The sequence below is a fragment of the Numenius arquata genome, chromosome 17 (genome assembly GCF_964106895.1).
Source record: "Numenius arquata chromosome 17, bNumArq3.hap1.1, whole genome shotgun sequence".
Lineage (NCBI taxonomy): Eukaryota > Metazoa > Chordata > Aves > Charadriiformes > Scolopacidae > Numenius > Numenius arquata.
This window is the reverse complement of record NC_133592.1, coordinates 12358826-12375866: the sequence shown is the minus strand read 5'-3', so window position 1 is coordinate 12375866 and position 17041 is coordinate 12358826. Positions and strand designations below refer to the sequence as shown.

Sequence of the window (17041 nt, the reverse complement as noted above, 5' to 3'; positions counted from 1 at the left end):
ATGTCAGAGGAGCTATTCATTGCATACTCAAGGACTGATTTATGAGAAGTTCACCATGACTTCCCCAGTATGACCTTTATGCTCACACGTCTGTAAGCTGAGCTGGTAGTTTTCCACAACAAGGCTGCAAGAGTTACTTACAGCTTTGGAGATCCTGCGTGCCACTGCCCTTCGTGGAGGCTGTGGCCAATGGTCAGCTCTGGAGTTCACTGCCTCTGGTGATAACGCCAGAAATAAAGTAGTGAACGTTTGTTTCAGTACATTTTTGCATAATTTTAAGTCAGCAAAGTCAACTAGGCAGCAAAGAAAGGAAGCTGATGAAAGCAGAGCATAGATTGAGCTGCGATATTTGGGCAGGGGTCCAACGAGAGGGGAAGGAAAGTTTACTGATTATGGCTCATTCTTAATGGAGTATTGCCTCCAGCTCCTCACCTCTGTTTACACTTCTGTAGAGTGAGATAGGATCAGCAATCATGAAACGGGGGGAGCTCAACATAGACAGCCTTATAAAGATTTCATTCTTCACAGTGTCACAAGCAACCAGTTGCGTTACTTGGTGGAGGCCAATTTAATTGTTGTCAATACCAGTTGCAAATTGGCTTTAACACTTTAAATTGATGTTTTCTGTAAACTGCTCTGATTAATGGAAGAAAACATTGTGTTTCTGCCTTTCATCTGAAGATCTAATGCATTTTACAAACAATAATTGATCTAGTAAGACACAGAGGCAGACAGGGAGAAGTAAACCTGCTACAGAAATGATTTTACCCTTCCACAGGGCCCAGCAGAGCTCAGGGGGGCACAGGACACAGCAGCTGGTTAGACAGTGGGCTTAGTTTGTTTTTTTCCCAAGGGAAATCCTGAGCGGCTTAAAACTAAAATACCTTAACTGCAGGCAGAATTGTTTTGATTGTAAAATGCCATCATGGTGTCAAATTTGAGTTCTGGAAACTCCCAAACCCGCTGGCCTGAACCTCAGCCCACTTAATCTCAACATGCACTGCGTGTGTCGCTTTGGAGGTGCTGACAGTCAATCCCAGTTGGACACCAAGTTCCCAGAACATCGAAGCACATGCTCTCCTGCATGCTCACTGACAGACAAACCCCTGAAGCTCCTACTCAGGGCTATGGTGACACAGGGGACACTCAGGGCTATGGTGACAAATTCAGCACTGCCTAAACAGGGCGATGCCTCTCAGCCCCAATCCTGATTGCATTCCTACACTTCACCATGTTGAATGACCTTTTCCCGAGCTGACTTTGCTGGGTTAATGAGTTAAACCAGCTGATGGGAGTATGCGACAGCACCAGAGCCAGCACAGAGGGCAGTGGCCATGGCAAGAGAGGATGTGAGAAGAAGAGGATAGAGACCTCCGCTTCAGTGGCAGAAGAACCATTAGGCTACCTCAACTGCCCCTGAAACTGGAGCTGGAGAGGAAGAATGGGCAAGCTTGCAGATTCAAATCAAGAAACCAGTCAGGGATCACCTCAAAACCCAAGCAGGACCATGGTTCCCCTTGCCTGCTGCATCCTCAAGCCCCACGAGACTTGCTGCCCTCCCATTGCTGGGGCTGGGGCTAAGTTTTGAGTTGCCCCTCGGCTAGTGCCTGGGCAGAGAGCAAGTGCTGAGGTGGCATCAGAACAGCTTCAGCTCAGACATGCAGTGCTCTCCAGGGAAAGGAGAATCCCACAGTCCTGCCCTTTCTCATTGGTCTCCAAATTCTCCAGAATACCTGTGCCAGATACCTGCTACAATGGCCCTCTGCTCCTGATCCTTTCCCACGTCTGGAGAAGGAGGACGGAGCACAGAGTAAGGGGAACCACCTGGCTTAAACATCTTTCCCTCCTGTCACCCACTACACAGACTTTGTAGCATGAGACACACAGGACAAGGGCATTGACTGGCCTCCCCATTTCAGTATTACACTCCGTTTCCATCTCTGCTTTTGTATGTTTTGAGAGCAGCAGTATTTCCTTGCCATTCCCAATCCAGCCATACAGATTCAGGAACTGGGAAACCATCCAAATGTATCAGGTTGGGCCTCCTACACACACAGAGTCTCCATCCTCCAGTAACTCCTTCTCACTGCTCCTGGTCAGTGTCACTGTGACACTCCTGCACCCATCAGTCCCACTTCCCAGGACTCCACAGCCCCATCAGCCCTGGGATTTGCTCTTAAACCTAGCAAACGTTACAAAAATCGAAGCCCAGTTCTTGGAAGGTGGCCCATGTGCTCCCACTCCTCGGTGTGGGCAGCAAGAGGCAGCGTGGGGCACAGTGCGATGTGGGACGTCACCCAGGATGTTGCAGCATGTGCCCATGGCTGCTCCATCCCCTGCAATGTTCAGGGCCCTTGCTGGTTACACACCTCAACAACCTGGGGTTGTCCAGCCTGGAGAAGAGAAGGCTCCGCGGGGACCATAGAGCCCCTTCCAGTATGTGAAGGGGGCCTACAGGAAAGATGGGGAAGGACTTTTTACAAGGGCATATAGTGATAGGACAAGGGTTAATGGCCTCAAACTGAAAGAGGGGAGATTTTGATGAGATCTCAGGAAGAACTTCTTTGCTGTGAGGGTGGTGAGACCCTGGCCCAGGTTGCCCAGAGAAGCTGTGGCTGCCCCATCCCTGGAGGGGTTCAAGGCCAGGTTGGAGGGGGCTTGGAGCAACCCGGTGTGGTGGGAGGAGGTCACCCAGGAGACCAGGGCAGGGGGGTGGCACCGGATGGTTTTTAAGGTCCCTTCCAACTCAAACCATTCCATGATTCTATGATTAGACTCCCAGTCACTCTTTCCACAGTAATGCCTCTTCTCCACCGGAGTGCACTGCCAGAAAAGACTGTTTCAACTAATTTCCACATTCTCCATGTGTTTTGTTGTTTTCAGCAGGTTGAGTTTCACTGTGAGGCTGTTTCAAAGTAAATCTATATGCTTAATCCTCTCTCCCGCTCACAACTTGCATTAGTGTCTCTTAAAAAAAAAAATGCTGTTACCATAGTAACGCACAGTTTCTAGATATCGCCGTGGACGATAAGCGCTGCCGTGCTTGGCCTTGTGGCTCTGGGACTGCACTCTGCCGAATGAATGCTAAATTCCACCAAAACACTTTTAGCAGGCACCTGATATTTATCCCGTAGCTCTGGATGTTGCTATTCTGCCGTGGCTACATGGTTCACGTGAGTATCAAGATGTTGTACTTACATGTGTGTAAATACACGCACACTCCACCTACCTGTTCTTTGCCTGCAGCACTCAGGCATTTTTTTTTATCTTTTTTTTTTTTTAGTTTTTCCAAATTTATCACTTGTTAGCTGTTTTGAGGCATGAAAACTTGACATCAGTCATGGGAGATATTTGGACTTGAGACATAAGAAAATGTTGCAATTGCTGTTGCTTTTTATTCTCCAGTAAGTTCACGGGTAAATATATTTGCAGTGGGGATATTTTGTTGTCTCGTGTGTCTTGTTAGTGGGGCACAGTTTTCCCAAGGGTTTTTTTTCACAGATTACCCTAAAACTTTACAGCTCAGTAAAACACCCAGGAGACCAGAATAAATCAATAACTAGAGGCAGAAGTAGGTGCATCCCCAGCCTTGCCGAGGGAAGGAGGAGGCTGCTGGGCTCCGGAGAGCGCTGGGGACCACAGGTTGCATGGGCAGCCCATATTCAATCCCTATGGGCTGCTCATGGTTGAACATCCCCACAGCACCAGGTCCAAAACTCCGGCAGCAAGGGAAGAGGAAGGGAGGATGTCCAAAAAAACAAGCATGGCCAGCAGGTCAAGGGAGGTGATTTTGCCACTCTGTTCCACTCTGGGGAGACCCCACCTGGAATACTGTGTCCAGCTCTGGAGTCCTCAGCACAGGAAGGACACGGACCTGTTGGAGCAGGGCCAGAGGAGGCCACGGAGATGCTGCAAGGGCTGGAGCCCCTCTGCTGTGAGGACAGGCTGAGAGAGTTGGGGGTGTTCAGCCTGGAGAAGCAAAAGGCTACAGGGAGTCCGCAGAGCCCCTTCTAGTCCCTAAAGGGGATACAGGAAAGATGGGGAGGGACTCTTGATGAGGGAGGGGAGCCACAGGATGAGGAGGAACTGAAAGAGGGGAGATTGAGATGAGATCTGGGGAAGAACTTCTTTGCTGTGAGGGTGGTGAGAGCCTGGCCCAGGTTGCCGAGAGAAGCTGTGGCTGCCCCATCCCTGGAGGGGTTCAAGGCCAGGTTGGAGGGGGCTTTGAGCAACCTGGTGTGGTGGGAGGTGTCCCTGCCCAGAGCAGGGGATGGGACTGGATGGTCTTTAAGGTCCCTTCCAATCGGAAGCATTCTGTGATTCTATGAGAAAATGATAAGCAAAGACATATTTAAGAGATAAAAAGATCTGTTTGGAATCAGGGCAATTAAGCTCATTGCATTGTAGCTTATTCACCTGACTTTCCAGCTCATCCCTTCTCTTGTGTTTCTTGGATTACAAGTACTTTGGGAAAAACTCTTTGCTTTCCAGTGTAAGTGTAAAAGCTCTCACTTGCTGTCAGGATACAGGATTGAAGGAGCCAGGTCTGTGCCCATGCAGTGATGCAGGATGAAGCATTCCTGAGCATTCAGAGCAGGACTAAAGCACACACTGCAGCACACACACCCTCCGAGAGGTGCCAACCAAAAGGGAAAGTGGTGGTCCAAGGGCAAAACTGCTCTCAGTACCTGGCCCAAGTGCATAAATTAGTCAGGGACAGATATCGACAAAGCCTTAGGCATTTATTTGGAAGTCAAGGGAAGATGATGACCCAAGTACCTTTTGATGCAAGGTCTTTGGCCTCTCTGTTCTCCATTTCCGCATCTGTAAAATGAAGACTGGGCAATGCCACAGGGAGTGGGAGCTGCTCAGGTACGACTAGCAGTGAGTGAATACCTACGATGCCTAACACTATACAGACTCACTTAGCTCCTAAATAAGTGAGGAACCTAGATCCTTCACACCGAAGAAGACAGCATCTGGCGTCCTCTCTTAGTTGCCCTGCACCAACTCAGGCAGCTTCCACCTCTCCCCACTCTGCTGGACTGCTCCTCCCTTCTGGCAATGGTATTTTGGATGCCAGGACACTGAGTAACTCTTACCCTAGAAATGTTCTGAGACAGAAATATCTGACATTTTCTGGCTGCTCAGAAAGCGCGTTAACTCAATTGGGAATTTCCTGGGTGGGAAAGCTATGGTAAGCACTGGGGCTTACTGTAACAGAGGTGTGCTCGGAGGAAAAAGCAGATGGAGTGGCACCGAACTGCCTTATCTTCTACAGATCCTAGAGGCTTCAAAGCTGGTCCCGTTTCTTTCTTTTCAAATGTCAAGGAATGGCAACAGGAGTATGAAGAAAAGAAAAAAAACCTTCTTCCTGGAACTCTCTGGGTGTTTTCCAAGTGGTTTCCCTAATTCTTCACCCGCCTGCACCTTAACTAGTTTCTTACAACAGAGCACAGGGGCCGTAAAATGCTACTGCAGGGACTGGGGGATCATTTTACACCTGCTTTGTATTCCCCTGAACAGCTGTAAATGACAACACAAACTGTGAAGCAGCAGGGAATTTGAACGCCTTCGACATACATTTCTGCACTGATCCTCAGTAAATTAATTCAAATAGTTGCTGGGGATTTGGGGGAGAAGCTGGAGAATTCAATGAATGAATAAAGGAAGTAATTTGAAGCAGAGACCAGCTGTAGAGATGGGGGGAAGCAGAGAGGGGAGAGGAAGAGGGATGGCCGGGGAGAAGGCGTATATAACCTGAAGGGGACTGCCCTGGCTCACCCTGGTCTGTAGAAAGGGGCCAGTGCCTGTGCTGAGCCCATAGCCCAGGGAGAGCGGGGCCAAGGGCAGTGATCACCTCCCCTACGCGATGATCAGGATGGAAGTACTCCCCGTGCTGCTCTGCCTATATTTGGCTAGAGACGTTAGCTACAATTTCCATAAAGATTAAAGGCCTCTCCTGCATTTGTTCACATTCAGAACAAGCTCCGAATATGCCTCTGGGTGGAAGGCACTGCTGAAAACAGCACTTTGAATACATACATCTCTGGAACATCCCGACTCAAATGGCTTATTAAAAGCCTTCCCCAGATATATCAGGCTAATCAGAGCACTAGCCGGTGTTGTTTGCTGCATTGGAAGTGGTAATCCTGTCAATAAGCTGTTCTTGACACCTGCAGGGACCCCTGTCCCTAGCTCAGGTGGAGAGCAGAAGATTTTTCACACTGGCAAATTATCTCAGTTTCCCCCTGAGGTCAGCTCTTCGCTGGCACATCTGGAGCTGGTTTCAGACCAGTGCATTCTGTTGGTGAAGCAATTTGATATTCTAAGAATCAAGAGGCCAAAAGAATATAAAACTAGGCCAGAGTCTTTTCTCCAGCAAGTGAAAAAAAAAGTCTTGTCATTGCTCTTACAGTCTCCTGATCCTGGAGATAGTCAGAAGCAGCACAATTCCAGGCACAGACTTTTACCTACCTGCCTCATGGCCAAGTAGGTGACATCTGGGGACCCTCCACTGCTGAAAGTATTGCACCGTGGCAGCAAGGACATCCTTGTCTTGAACATATTTGGAGAGATTCTCCTCCCATGTAGTTCCCCACATCAGCCTAATGGCCAGCAAACGTGGGTTTGCTCTCACAGGTTGGCAATACTACCAAGGGGAATTGTATGAAAAAGAGCCAGTGGGGAAGAGCCAGAATGAGACTGAGAGAATAAAGGATCAATTCAGACCATGTGCTGTCCTGGAGCATCATAGGTTTGTACCAGCTGTGACTCTGGGACAGAAGCCTCCCTGACCCATAACCAAGCCCATATCCAATCGCTATGACAGTAAAACACTGATTTACACCAGCCAAAGATCTGTTTCAAATTCTTACTTGGCATCTTTTGTGGTTTGGTCTTGGTTTGGGAAACAGCAATGAGACAGCAACCTGCACGACAGCTGGTCCTGAGATGGCCACCAAGGCAGTCAGAAAACCCCCATTTGGCAATTTCTGTGGGGATTGAATCTTGCAGGTACTTTTCTCAGCCACATTTTGGGACGAAAGCAAACCAACCCCGTACACCTGACTTTCAGAAGGCCTTCAAATATTTTATAAGGCTGGTACTGGATGGAGGTACTCATCTGAGCCGAGAATCTAGTCTTAATTTTTCCAGTAATACTAATGTCCATCAGCATCACTGTCACAGGAACTGCCGTCATCTTTTCTGACACATCAGTTGACTGTGGACCTTGCAGGAGCATTGCCCCTGGCTTAGTCTCTGTCTCTTGTGCCAAATGCAGCTCCTTCCTCTGTGGGAGCACGTCTGCTTATGTATGACGTTTTCCGAGCCCACAGGAACTATTGACCTTTCTCCCATCTATCCTCATTCTTGTCTATGTTTGCTGGTCGTCCACTGAACAAATGAATGGCACTGACCTTCACAGGAGATGTCAGGACAGATAACGTGGCCAAGGAGAAAAGACAGGGAAAATGTTTCTAGAGTTTCCTTTCCCACACCCCTAAAGGTGCTACTGTGATGGAGACATCAAAAATGCCAATAGGTAGCTAGATGAGATGGATTTCCTGTAATCTCAGATTCATCATATTTCACCTGTTACTCACAATCGCAAGCAGTGAACTAACAACAGGTCTGTGTGGGCTGGAGCAGCGTTCCTGTCTGCAGGGAGTGCTGTAGCTCATACTAATTGGGTGGTGCACAGCTGGAGAGGTGTGCTCCAACCCAAGCAATCTGTAGGCACAGCTCTCGGCTTTTCTCATCTGCAAAGAGCCTATCACCACCAAAACCACAGCACTGTATGAAAGCAGTGAACAGAAATGTCAGTGGAAGCGAGGGTGGGTGGAAGGGGGGGATGAACTGTCCCCCACTATCTCAAAAGGGCACGAGTTTGATTTTCAGAGGAAAGCAAAAGTGGCAATAATCTCTGCAGAGATGCTCTTCAGACACTTGGGACCCGCAAGCATTGCAGAATCCAGCATGGGAAATGTATTCTGCTTCTGATAAATAGCCAACTCCCACAACACGGAACATGGCCGTTGTAAGGTAGGAGACTGAAGCCCCCTTGAAAACCAGCTGCCTTGTCTGAAGAATGATAATTGTCCCCGTGTCTAGGACAGAGAGACCTACTTCTCTTTTTCCCTTCAATAAGCATTAGTTACACCTGGGTTCTTCGATCTCAAAGCTCAACAGAGACGCACAGACTAAACCTAACACCAGGCCCTCCTGTCCTACTGCCAAGCCTGGAGAGCTCTGAAACCACCTCCTGTGAAGTGCCCGGGCAAAGACACTGAGGACTTTGCCTTGGTCTTGAGCTCTCCTTCAGGCATCTGTGACAGCTAGAGATCGTGTCCGTGTCATAGAATCATAGAATGGTTCGGTTTGGAAGGGACCTTAAAGATCATCGAGTTCCAACCCTCTGCCATGGGCAAGGACATATCCTACTAGACCAGATTGCTTGGTGGAGACTACCAGAGGAAGTTGCACGTTCCCATCCTGTGAAATCCTGCTGTCACTGAGGGCTGTCTAAGTGCTTGCAGGAAGGGTGGCAGTTGGGAGGTGGGAGATGGACTCCTCTCCACGCTGCATGAGGAAGCACCAGGCACCACCCAGCAAGCCAAGTGCCGCGGGCATGGCCCCAGCAGCACCCACACACGCTGCTCTCTTGGACTCCACTGCCTCAGACACAGATCGCCTCAATTTGTCACTGTCACCCACAATCACTCTGTTCACTGACACCAAACAAGCCTAATGGAAAAATGAAGCCATGGTTTATTTAGCAAGACTTAAGGGCACCCTTCTTTTTATAAGTTTGGAAACAAAAGTTCCAAGTAAAACAAATATAAAACTCAATCTCAGCCTGTATCTAACAGCTATAGCCCTGTCTGGCTGCTTAACCTCTCATACCCCGGCATCCAGAGACAAGCCACAGCCAGCAGACCTGATACGTCAGATCCTGCTGCAAAACCCTACAGCTGTGGTCTTCTCAAGCCAACCTGCAGCACCACTGAGCAGTGCTTTTCCTTGATCCTGCTACTACATGCTACTGCCTCTATTTTTTCCCCCATCTGTCCCTCATTCCCCTCTTCTTATTTCTTTTCTTCCCTGCACCCTCCAAAAGCAAGTACGAATGGCAACCCCTCTTCTACTTCCATACTGGAGCTTACCAGCATTATTCTGGCTTAACGTGCTATAACCCATTCTTGTTCTCCAATTTTTACTTCCCTTCCAACCTAAAAGATTTTAGCTTTCACTTATAAAATTTCCTAATTACTTCAATAATCTGAAGACCAGCTGAGTAACAGAGTATAGTTAGACAGAGCATTGCCCTATTCTGCAAGTGAAACAGTATAAAAAACATTAACTCTATAGCTGTTTTATGAGCTCATGATCTTTTGTAAGTGATTAGCTTTCTGTCTGATATGATATATGAGGACATGTTAATAACGGATGCAACTGAGCCAGGAACAAGTTCTTTTGGGCAAGCTGCAAGAGCAAGTTTTCCCTTCCCAGCTTTGGCAAGGGCTCGGTGTGACATTGGGTCCAACTGGCTGCCCTGATGCAGAAGTGATCAATTACCGCTGGAGCTGCCAAAGGCTGTGGAAGGCCGTGCTGGAAGTGAAGTCCCTCTCCTCTGTAGCTGGGTGGGTGAATACCTTCTCGTAGTGGGCTCCTGTTGCCTGTGGCCTGCCCCTTTCAGCCCTGACTGGACTGTAATAGCTTTTCTCCTTCACACCACGTGGGCAAACACACAGACAAGCAGAGGCTGAATGAACAGACTGTCATCATTAACAGCATGCCTTTTCCTTCCCAGGCATTTTGCCTTGCTCATCTCATGTCCCAGTCCTGCTAGCACGCCGCTCACAATACCTGTGCTCTGGTCCTTACACCTTTGTGTGCCTCCACCAATGGAGCAGTAAGTCTTTAAAATGTCCATTGGAGCCATCAGCTGCTGACAGACACCAGAGAAAAATACTGCAATGAGCAATTCCCCTCGCAAATCTTCCCATTTGCATTTCCTCGGACTTGACAGTATCTAAATATGACACCTAAATCAGACTTCCAGGGTCCAGCTGGTCTCTCCTGCTGCAAGGGAAAAGTTTCTTCTGCATCTTCGTTCAGGATTCGCCTGCCCTGACTGACCAGCAGGAACCAACGGGAAGAGACAGGGTGTCTTCAGAAAGGGATTCATCTCATCTTAAGACTTATGTCAGAGTTGTTCTCTGATGTTGCCTATACCTGCTCACTGGCCATAAACTCTTATTTCTTGTGTTTCTGTCCTGGGGCAGAACCACACATCCTCTCAAGAGCCCATCCCAAGCCCTAGATATGCAAAAGCACTGCCTTCTTCCAAAAAACTCACCTCGTGTACCATATTCCAGCCCAACATTTTATTTTACAGGTATAACTCTCTGGCATACAAAATTACAGGGTTCACTGGCCTCTGAGTGAAAATTGGAGAACACAGAAATCCTTCTTAGTTCTCAGGGAAATTACTTTGTTCCCAGCAGCAGGGGAGGCTTCCAGAGAACACGGTCACCTGGTCCTGTCTCCATGGGGTGATACACAATGCAGCGAAACCCTTCTAATAGCCACTGCAACAAGGCAATGGGAACCAAACAGTGACTGCCCTCAGTCACGGGCCATTTCCACAGAGAGCAGAGCACATGGAGTCCCGCAGGTTGTGCAGCAGTCTGAGCTCCTCGTGGCTTCTTTCAGAAGCTTCCCAGCAGGAACCATTAGCAAAACCTCCCCTGATCACCGGGTGACACAGGTCAAGAAATGCCACCCAGAAACTTCTATGTGAGGCTGAATAGTTTGTGACTGAATGAGGGCATTTCTTTGAGGCACACATCCAGTTGCAACCGAGAGATGGCAAGTGATGGCAAGGCCACCACATCCCACTTAACAAAGGTGGTCAGGCAACCATCGAGACATTTTCGTGACAATTATCAATATCTGAAGCATTAAATAAATCAGAACAATACCTTCACCTAACAGGATGGCATCCTTGTGCCACTGGGGAAACCAAGGCAAAGAGCAGTGAAATGATTTGACCCAACTCACCCAGCCAGCAGAAACTGGAAAAAAATTTGCATGTCCCAGTTCCCAGGCCAATGCTCCTGGAGGACCTCAGGCCAGTGTCTTTAAGCTCCTGGGATACCCTCTAGGTCACCTTCCACATTTTCTTCTCAGAATATGCCTATAGTTTACCTGAATCAATAAGGTGGCCCCAATTATGTGGATTTCTCTCTTCTCAGTTGCTGTGAGCAGAAAGCCCAATTATGCTTTACAGCACATGTGTTTTGTTGGAAATACACTATGTTCTAAGCTTAATACAAGCATTTTGGTATAAGCTGAATTTATACCTCACTGATTCTGAATTTGTAAAATGCCCAGAGAGAACAGCCACTCTGTTCTGCAAAAACCTTAAAGAATCCCCACCACAGATCCCTGCACTCCTCTGCTCTATCTGATTGCCTTTTAAAGCCATTTCAGGTTTGCAAAATCCACTATTGTAAAGTGTGATGTTCTGCTGACTTCTAACATCCCACTGGTTAGACCCCATCCACAACCACCCCTGGAGAGAGAGAGCAGGAAAGCAGGACTTACCTGGGTTGCTTTTGGAGGTGCGCACAGGGGTGTAATGGTTTTTGGAAGATGTCCTGACTGGGGTGTTTTCTTTGGGGGAGGTATCTATGGCCGAGATAGTCTCTCTTTCACAGTGTGCTATTGGGATTGGTCCCTGCTGCCTTAAGATGTCAGCCAGAGCCCTGGGGAGAGAGAAATAGGGAAAAAAAAACATATTTTCACACAGTAAAATACAGCATTCAGTATTTTCACTTTCACAGTCGCTGTGGAAATCCAGCACTAGTTGGGTTTTCTACCATAAACAGAAAAAAGCAACAATAACAACAAAAAAATATGGCTTAAAAGCTCAGTTTCATTTTGTGTGTCTGCTGCATGTATTTACAGGCTTGCCTGGCTATTGTTTAGTTTTTCATATGCTTCCACTAATTCACTTCACCCCAGGGTTATGTTCTCTCTCCATCATTTTCCTTGCTGTCAGTGACAGTGCAGATGAACTGCTCTCCATCGCATAAAGCACTGCCCTCATAAAAAGTCAGCACTGAACATGCCAGAGCCCTACGACTCGGGCACTGTGGTCTTCTAAAGGTTACACCAAAACTGTCCTGCCCAAGCCAAACTTCTTTAAGAGTGAATCAGATTAGGAGTCCAGTCCCCACACTCCTTAAATCCTTGTTTTTTCTGCAGGAGGCTCAATAGGCAGCAGTGGTAGGAGTGGGTTTCTTAAAGGAGAAACAGCAGTTCCAGAAGAAAAAGACTGAACAATTTTCCCGAGTTAATGTCAACACAGCCATTAGACTACCTTTAGCTTTTTGTCCATTAGGGATTCCTTTAATGGTACTGAGGTCTCTCTGCTATTGCCCAAGAAAAAGAAATGTCACACAGTTCAGTTCCATCCAATGTTTTACCCTTGGATGAGTGGATACTCAAAGATTTTTTTTTTTCCTCTGTGAATATCATGGACACGGTGGAATAATTATAGCGTGAAATGCACTGATTTCCTTAGTGCAGCCACAAGCTATCTCTTGAGCTATAGGAAAAAAAGGAAGGGGGTGGCCTGTGTGGATTATAAGGGACAGTGGCATTTTAAGGATGATAGAGTTTGAAAGGTTCTTTTTTCTTGGCAGAGGGAATATGCCTAATGTCACCTTGGTACCAAGAAAGATGTAAGGAGGAGAGATTCCTTCATTGCATATTGATGAGAATGGTGCTGGTGTTGCTCATATCTTCTACCATTCCTTAAATGCCATATTTTTGGTCTTTCATATGAGAAACAGTTTGGGACCTGAGTCCGTTCCATTTTCCAAATCATTTCCTCTACAGACTGCTATCCTTGTGCATAATGAATTGCAACACTAACGTGCTCTACAAAAGAAACTCTTGGAATATCTCAGAGGCTCCAGAAGAGGATTACATTAGTTCACAACCACCTTGCGCAGAACGAGAACATTTTTCACCTTATTTGATTATGTATTGTGTTTTAGAGAGCGCAGGCACAGAGGCTATAACCGATCATATGGTAAGTATATGTGCACACACCCTGATACGTGTGGAGTAAAGGGGTTATCACATGCAGGGATGTGAGAGCACAGATCTTTTTTTTTTTTTTGTGCTAAGACAGGCTCAGAGAGAGGTGAAGGCAGCAGCAATAAGGGATAGTTACTTAGACCTGCCCCAAGTCAGGGCTCGTTTTGTTTGCTCCTATGTTTATTCCACACTGAAGAAGAGGAACTGGTATTTAGTGTTCTCCCAAAGATGCCGAATTCCTATTGATTGACACAGATCTGTGTGCTCACCGTCTTTTACAATCATGCCTAAGGTATCTCAAATTGGTCACCAACTTACAGGACATGGTTAAAATTTTTGGCCCCTTGCCCAAGATTGTACAGAATGTGAGTGGCAGAACAAGGACCTGAAGCCCTGTCCTGTGCGATACCAGACGGTTCCCTGCTGAGGAAAGGATTTGTCCAACCACCAGTGATCCTGATGGCTTTTCTAGGCAAATGCCTCCCCACTGCATTACAGACCTCGCTGATTGGGGAGGATGTGGGAAGCTAATGAGATCTGTCTTTTTGGCACCAGTATCCAGTACATCCCGTTGGAGACAACACATTTTCTCAAGACAGCAGGTTGGCAGAACTGAGCCCTTAGTACACATCTCCAAGATATATTAAGCATCAGATGACCATTTAATGGTATCTGCAGTACAGAAATGCTAAGAGTAATTTTTCAATCACAGAGATTGTATTAGGACCATTATTTACTAGCCCATAGTGGCTTGGGCTCATTTTGAACACTTTTCGAAGACACTCTTGGTGTCAAGAGTGCAATCACTCAGGGTACAGAGGAAGATGACAGCGTGGATAACACTAAAACACTATATACCACTTAGCTTAATATAACAGAGCCATATGGGCAGGAAAGGTCAGGTCAGGGACACTCGGAAGGGCTGTGTGGGATGAGGTACACAGAGGCACTACAAGAAACTCAAAGATGAGAAGTGGGGCTGGAGGTACTGGTTGGATGGAAATTGAAGAGTACAAACCAGTTGTCTCTGGAGCTGAGTTTGTTTAACCTGACAAAGAGAGGCTAAGAGAGGACCTCCATCCCACTGCTGGAGAGCTGCAAAGGAGACAGAGCAAGGCTGCTTTTGGAGATGTAAGGCAAAGAAGACAAGAGGCAATTAGCACATGTTGCAATAAGGGGAATTCCACTTGGTCATAAAAGAAAAAAAAAGTCACAATGGGATAGCTAAACACTGAAACAGGGACCCGGAGAGACTGATGGATCTCCATCCTTGGAGGTCTCCATATTCAGCTGGATAAGACCCCAAACAACCTCCTCTACCATTGAATTTGGCCTTGCTTTAAGCAAATGACAGGATGAGCGACCTCCAGAGGTTCCTTCCAACCTAAATTCTGTTACAATTCTGAGTCTAGGACCACCTTACATTGCAGGTCACCTTGTTTCTCCTGAAACTGTTGTCCTTTCTCCTACTATTATTACTCTCTGAATGGGGTTTGATACAGTCCTAAGGACACAGCTTCCCTAACTCCTGGATGGACAGTTTAACTGCATTGACTAAAAATACTTGAGGCAATGTGAATATACTCTGGAATAACTGGAGTTGGTGAGAAGTGCCTCATCCTCTCAGTAATAGAATCATAGAATTGTTGAGGTTGGAAGGGACCTTTAAAATCATCAAGTCCAACCATCAACCCAACAATCCCAAAACCACCACTAACCCATGTCCCTCAGCATCACGTCTGCCCAGCTTTTTAATACCTCCAGGGATGGAGATTCCACCACTGTCCTGGGCAGCCTGTTCCAACGTTTGATTATCTCCCTGAAAGCCAAACCCTGAGCCCACTGCCTGCCATGAGGACAAAACCATGTGTCCAAGATAATACTTCAGTTTGTGAACAGTTTCTCATAAAACTCTGCTTGGTTGTTCCTTGGTTCAGCCAGGACATGAACTTACTGGTCCTGACCACAAACAAAAACACAACTCAGATAAGAACAAATTTAATCCTTTCTTTGTTTTTCATCCTGAAGAGCTACTCTCTGGGTTAGTTGTTGGTCACAACATAACAAGGAAATGGTTTCTAGTTGGGTGCCAGCCACATGGAAGGGAGGAGACCTACTTTCAAATGAACTGAAGAAATCACAGATGATAGGAAAGCAATGTCTGTGGTGTCAGGGTATACACGAGACAAACTGAATGTAACCATCAAAAGCAGACCTAGCTCCTAAGTGTATGGCAATAAAACAATGAGACTTCATCAATGCTGGAGGCGTGATCTTCTTATGCCCTAAGCACACCAAACTGTGTGTCCTCTGTCCTGAGTGCTCACTCTTTGTCTTCTTCTTTAATCTACAGAGAGAAAAAAGACTGTTCAGCACCAGCAGAACAAAATATTGTAGGTGGAGGAGAAAGTCAAACTTGGATCAAACTGGTTAGTTCCTTGCCAATTCAATCACATCACTGTGTGTGATCCAGTTTATTTCCATAAGGCACAGAGCGCTGGGTCCCACGCTGGGGGAAGGTCGGTCACACTTAGCTGAGGGAGGACTCAGCTCTTGGGTACAGCTGTCTAATTGTCCACTGGAAAAGCTTCAAGCAGGGTAATAGAGTCACTTGAAATATTCGGGTCTTGCGTGTGCAGCCCTTTGGGTACAATTAGTCCCACTGATGTCAACAGCATCCTAATCACCTGCACAAGGCTATGAGACACTTCAGAAATCTTTCTGTGACGACACATCTCTTATCTCAGGGAAACAAACCTCACTCACTGGAACGTGCTACCTGTGGCAGCGGATGGAGTCGCCAGAGTTGCGTAACTGTACAGTCATATCCTGAGATAATGATTTATGCAGCTTTTTCATTAACGTCATTTATGTGAGAACACGAAAGCTTCTTTCCATGTAAACCCAAAATAGACATAGTGACATCAGGGATGTTGTTCTGGACCAGCAGTGTGGGAGAAAAACCTACCAATGCTTTACATGGCAGGACATCCTGAGGCAGAGCAGGTCAGGTCCTGCTCTCAGGTACATCTGCAGGAAGGCTCTGAGGCAACTTTGGACTAAGTGAGTTCTTTGGGAAGAAACACAGTAGGATGAACACCCGAATGCGAAGAAGCAGTTGTAGCCATTTTTGAAAGGCAGGGGGGAAGAAAAAAAAAGGTCTTATTGGAAATACAAAGCGCCAAAAGGGATGGGTGTAAGCAGTAGGGTAGGAAGGCTGGGCATCAGCTGGGGCCCTGATGTTGAAAGATGAAATCAAGAGACTTTGCTAAAGAGAAAAGAGAGTGAAGACAAGGCAAACTGGGAGAGGGGCAGTGGCAGGGAATGACAGAAAACCGAAACAGAACAAGGAGAAAGTGAGAAGAGTGGTATAAAATGGAGGCAACAGGCAGGATCAAACTGCAGCAAAGACCAGGCAGGGTGTGAAGTCCAGCAGCTTTGTGGAAGGTTCTAGCATGGAGATGCAGGAGGGAAGAGACGAGCTTCTTTGTGCAATAATCCGGACATTGTCAATCATCAGTAATGATTTTTCAGGCTCGAGGGAGGTAATCCTTCCTCTCTACTAGTAAGACACGTCTGGAGTGCTGTGCCCAGCGCTGGGGTCCCCATGGACATCCTGGAGCAGGCACAGTGAAGACTCACAAAAGTGCTTAAGGGATTAGAGCATCTCATATACTGGGGAGAGGCTGAGACAGCTGGGAGTGTTCAGCCTCGAGAGCAAAAAGCTCATGGGATCTTATGCATGTGTATCAACACCTGATGGGAGGGTGTAAAGTAGAGCGGAGCCAGGCCCTTCTCAGGGGTGTCCAGTGTTAAGACAAGAGGCAACAGGCACAAATTGAAATACAGGAAATTCCACTTAAGCACAAGAAGAAACTCTTTGACACTGAGAGTGTTTGAACACTGAAACTGTGTCCCAGCAGGT

At 47.0% G+C, this 17041-nt stretch overlaps 1 protein-coding gene across 1 annotated transcript in view; it reads right to left on the bottom strand.

Moving 5' to 3' along the window:
* SHISA6 (shisa family member 6) overlaps positions 1-17041 on the bottom strand; it is a 268297-nt gene that overhangs the window by 240010 nt on the left and 11246 nt on the right. The window contains exon 2 of the mRNA XM_074160289.1: positions 11614-11774. Within this exon, the coding sequence (XP_074016390.1) occupies positions 11614-11774 (161 nt within the window). The remainder of the gene's footprint in view (positions 1-11613; positions 11775-17041) is intronic.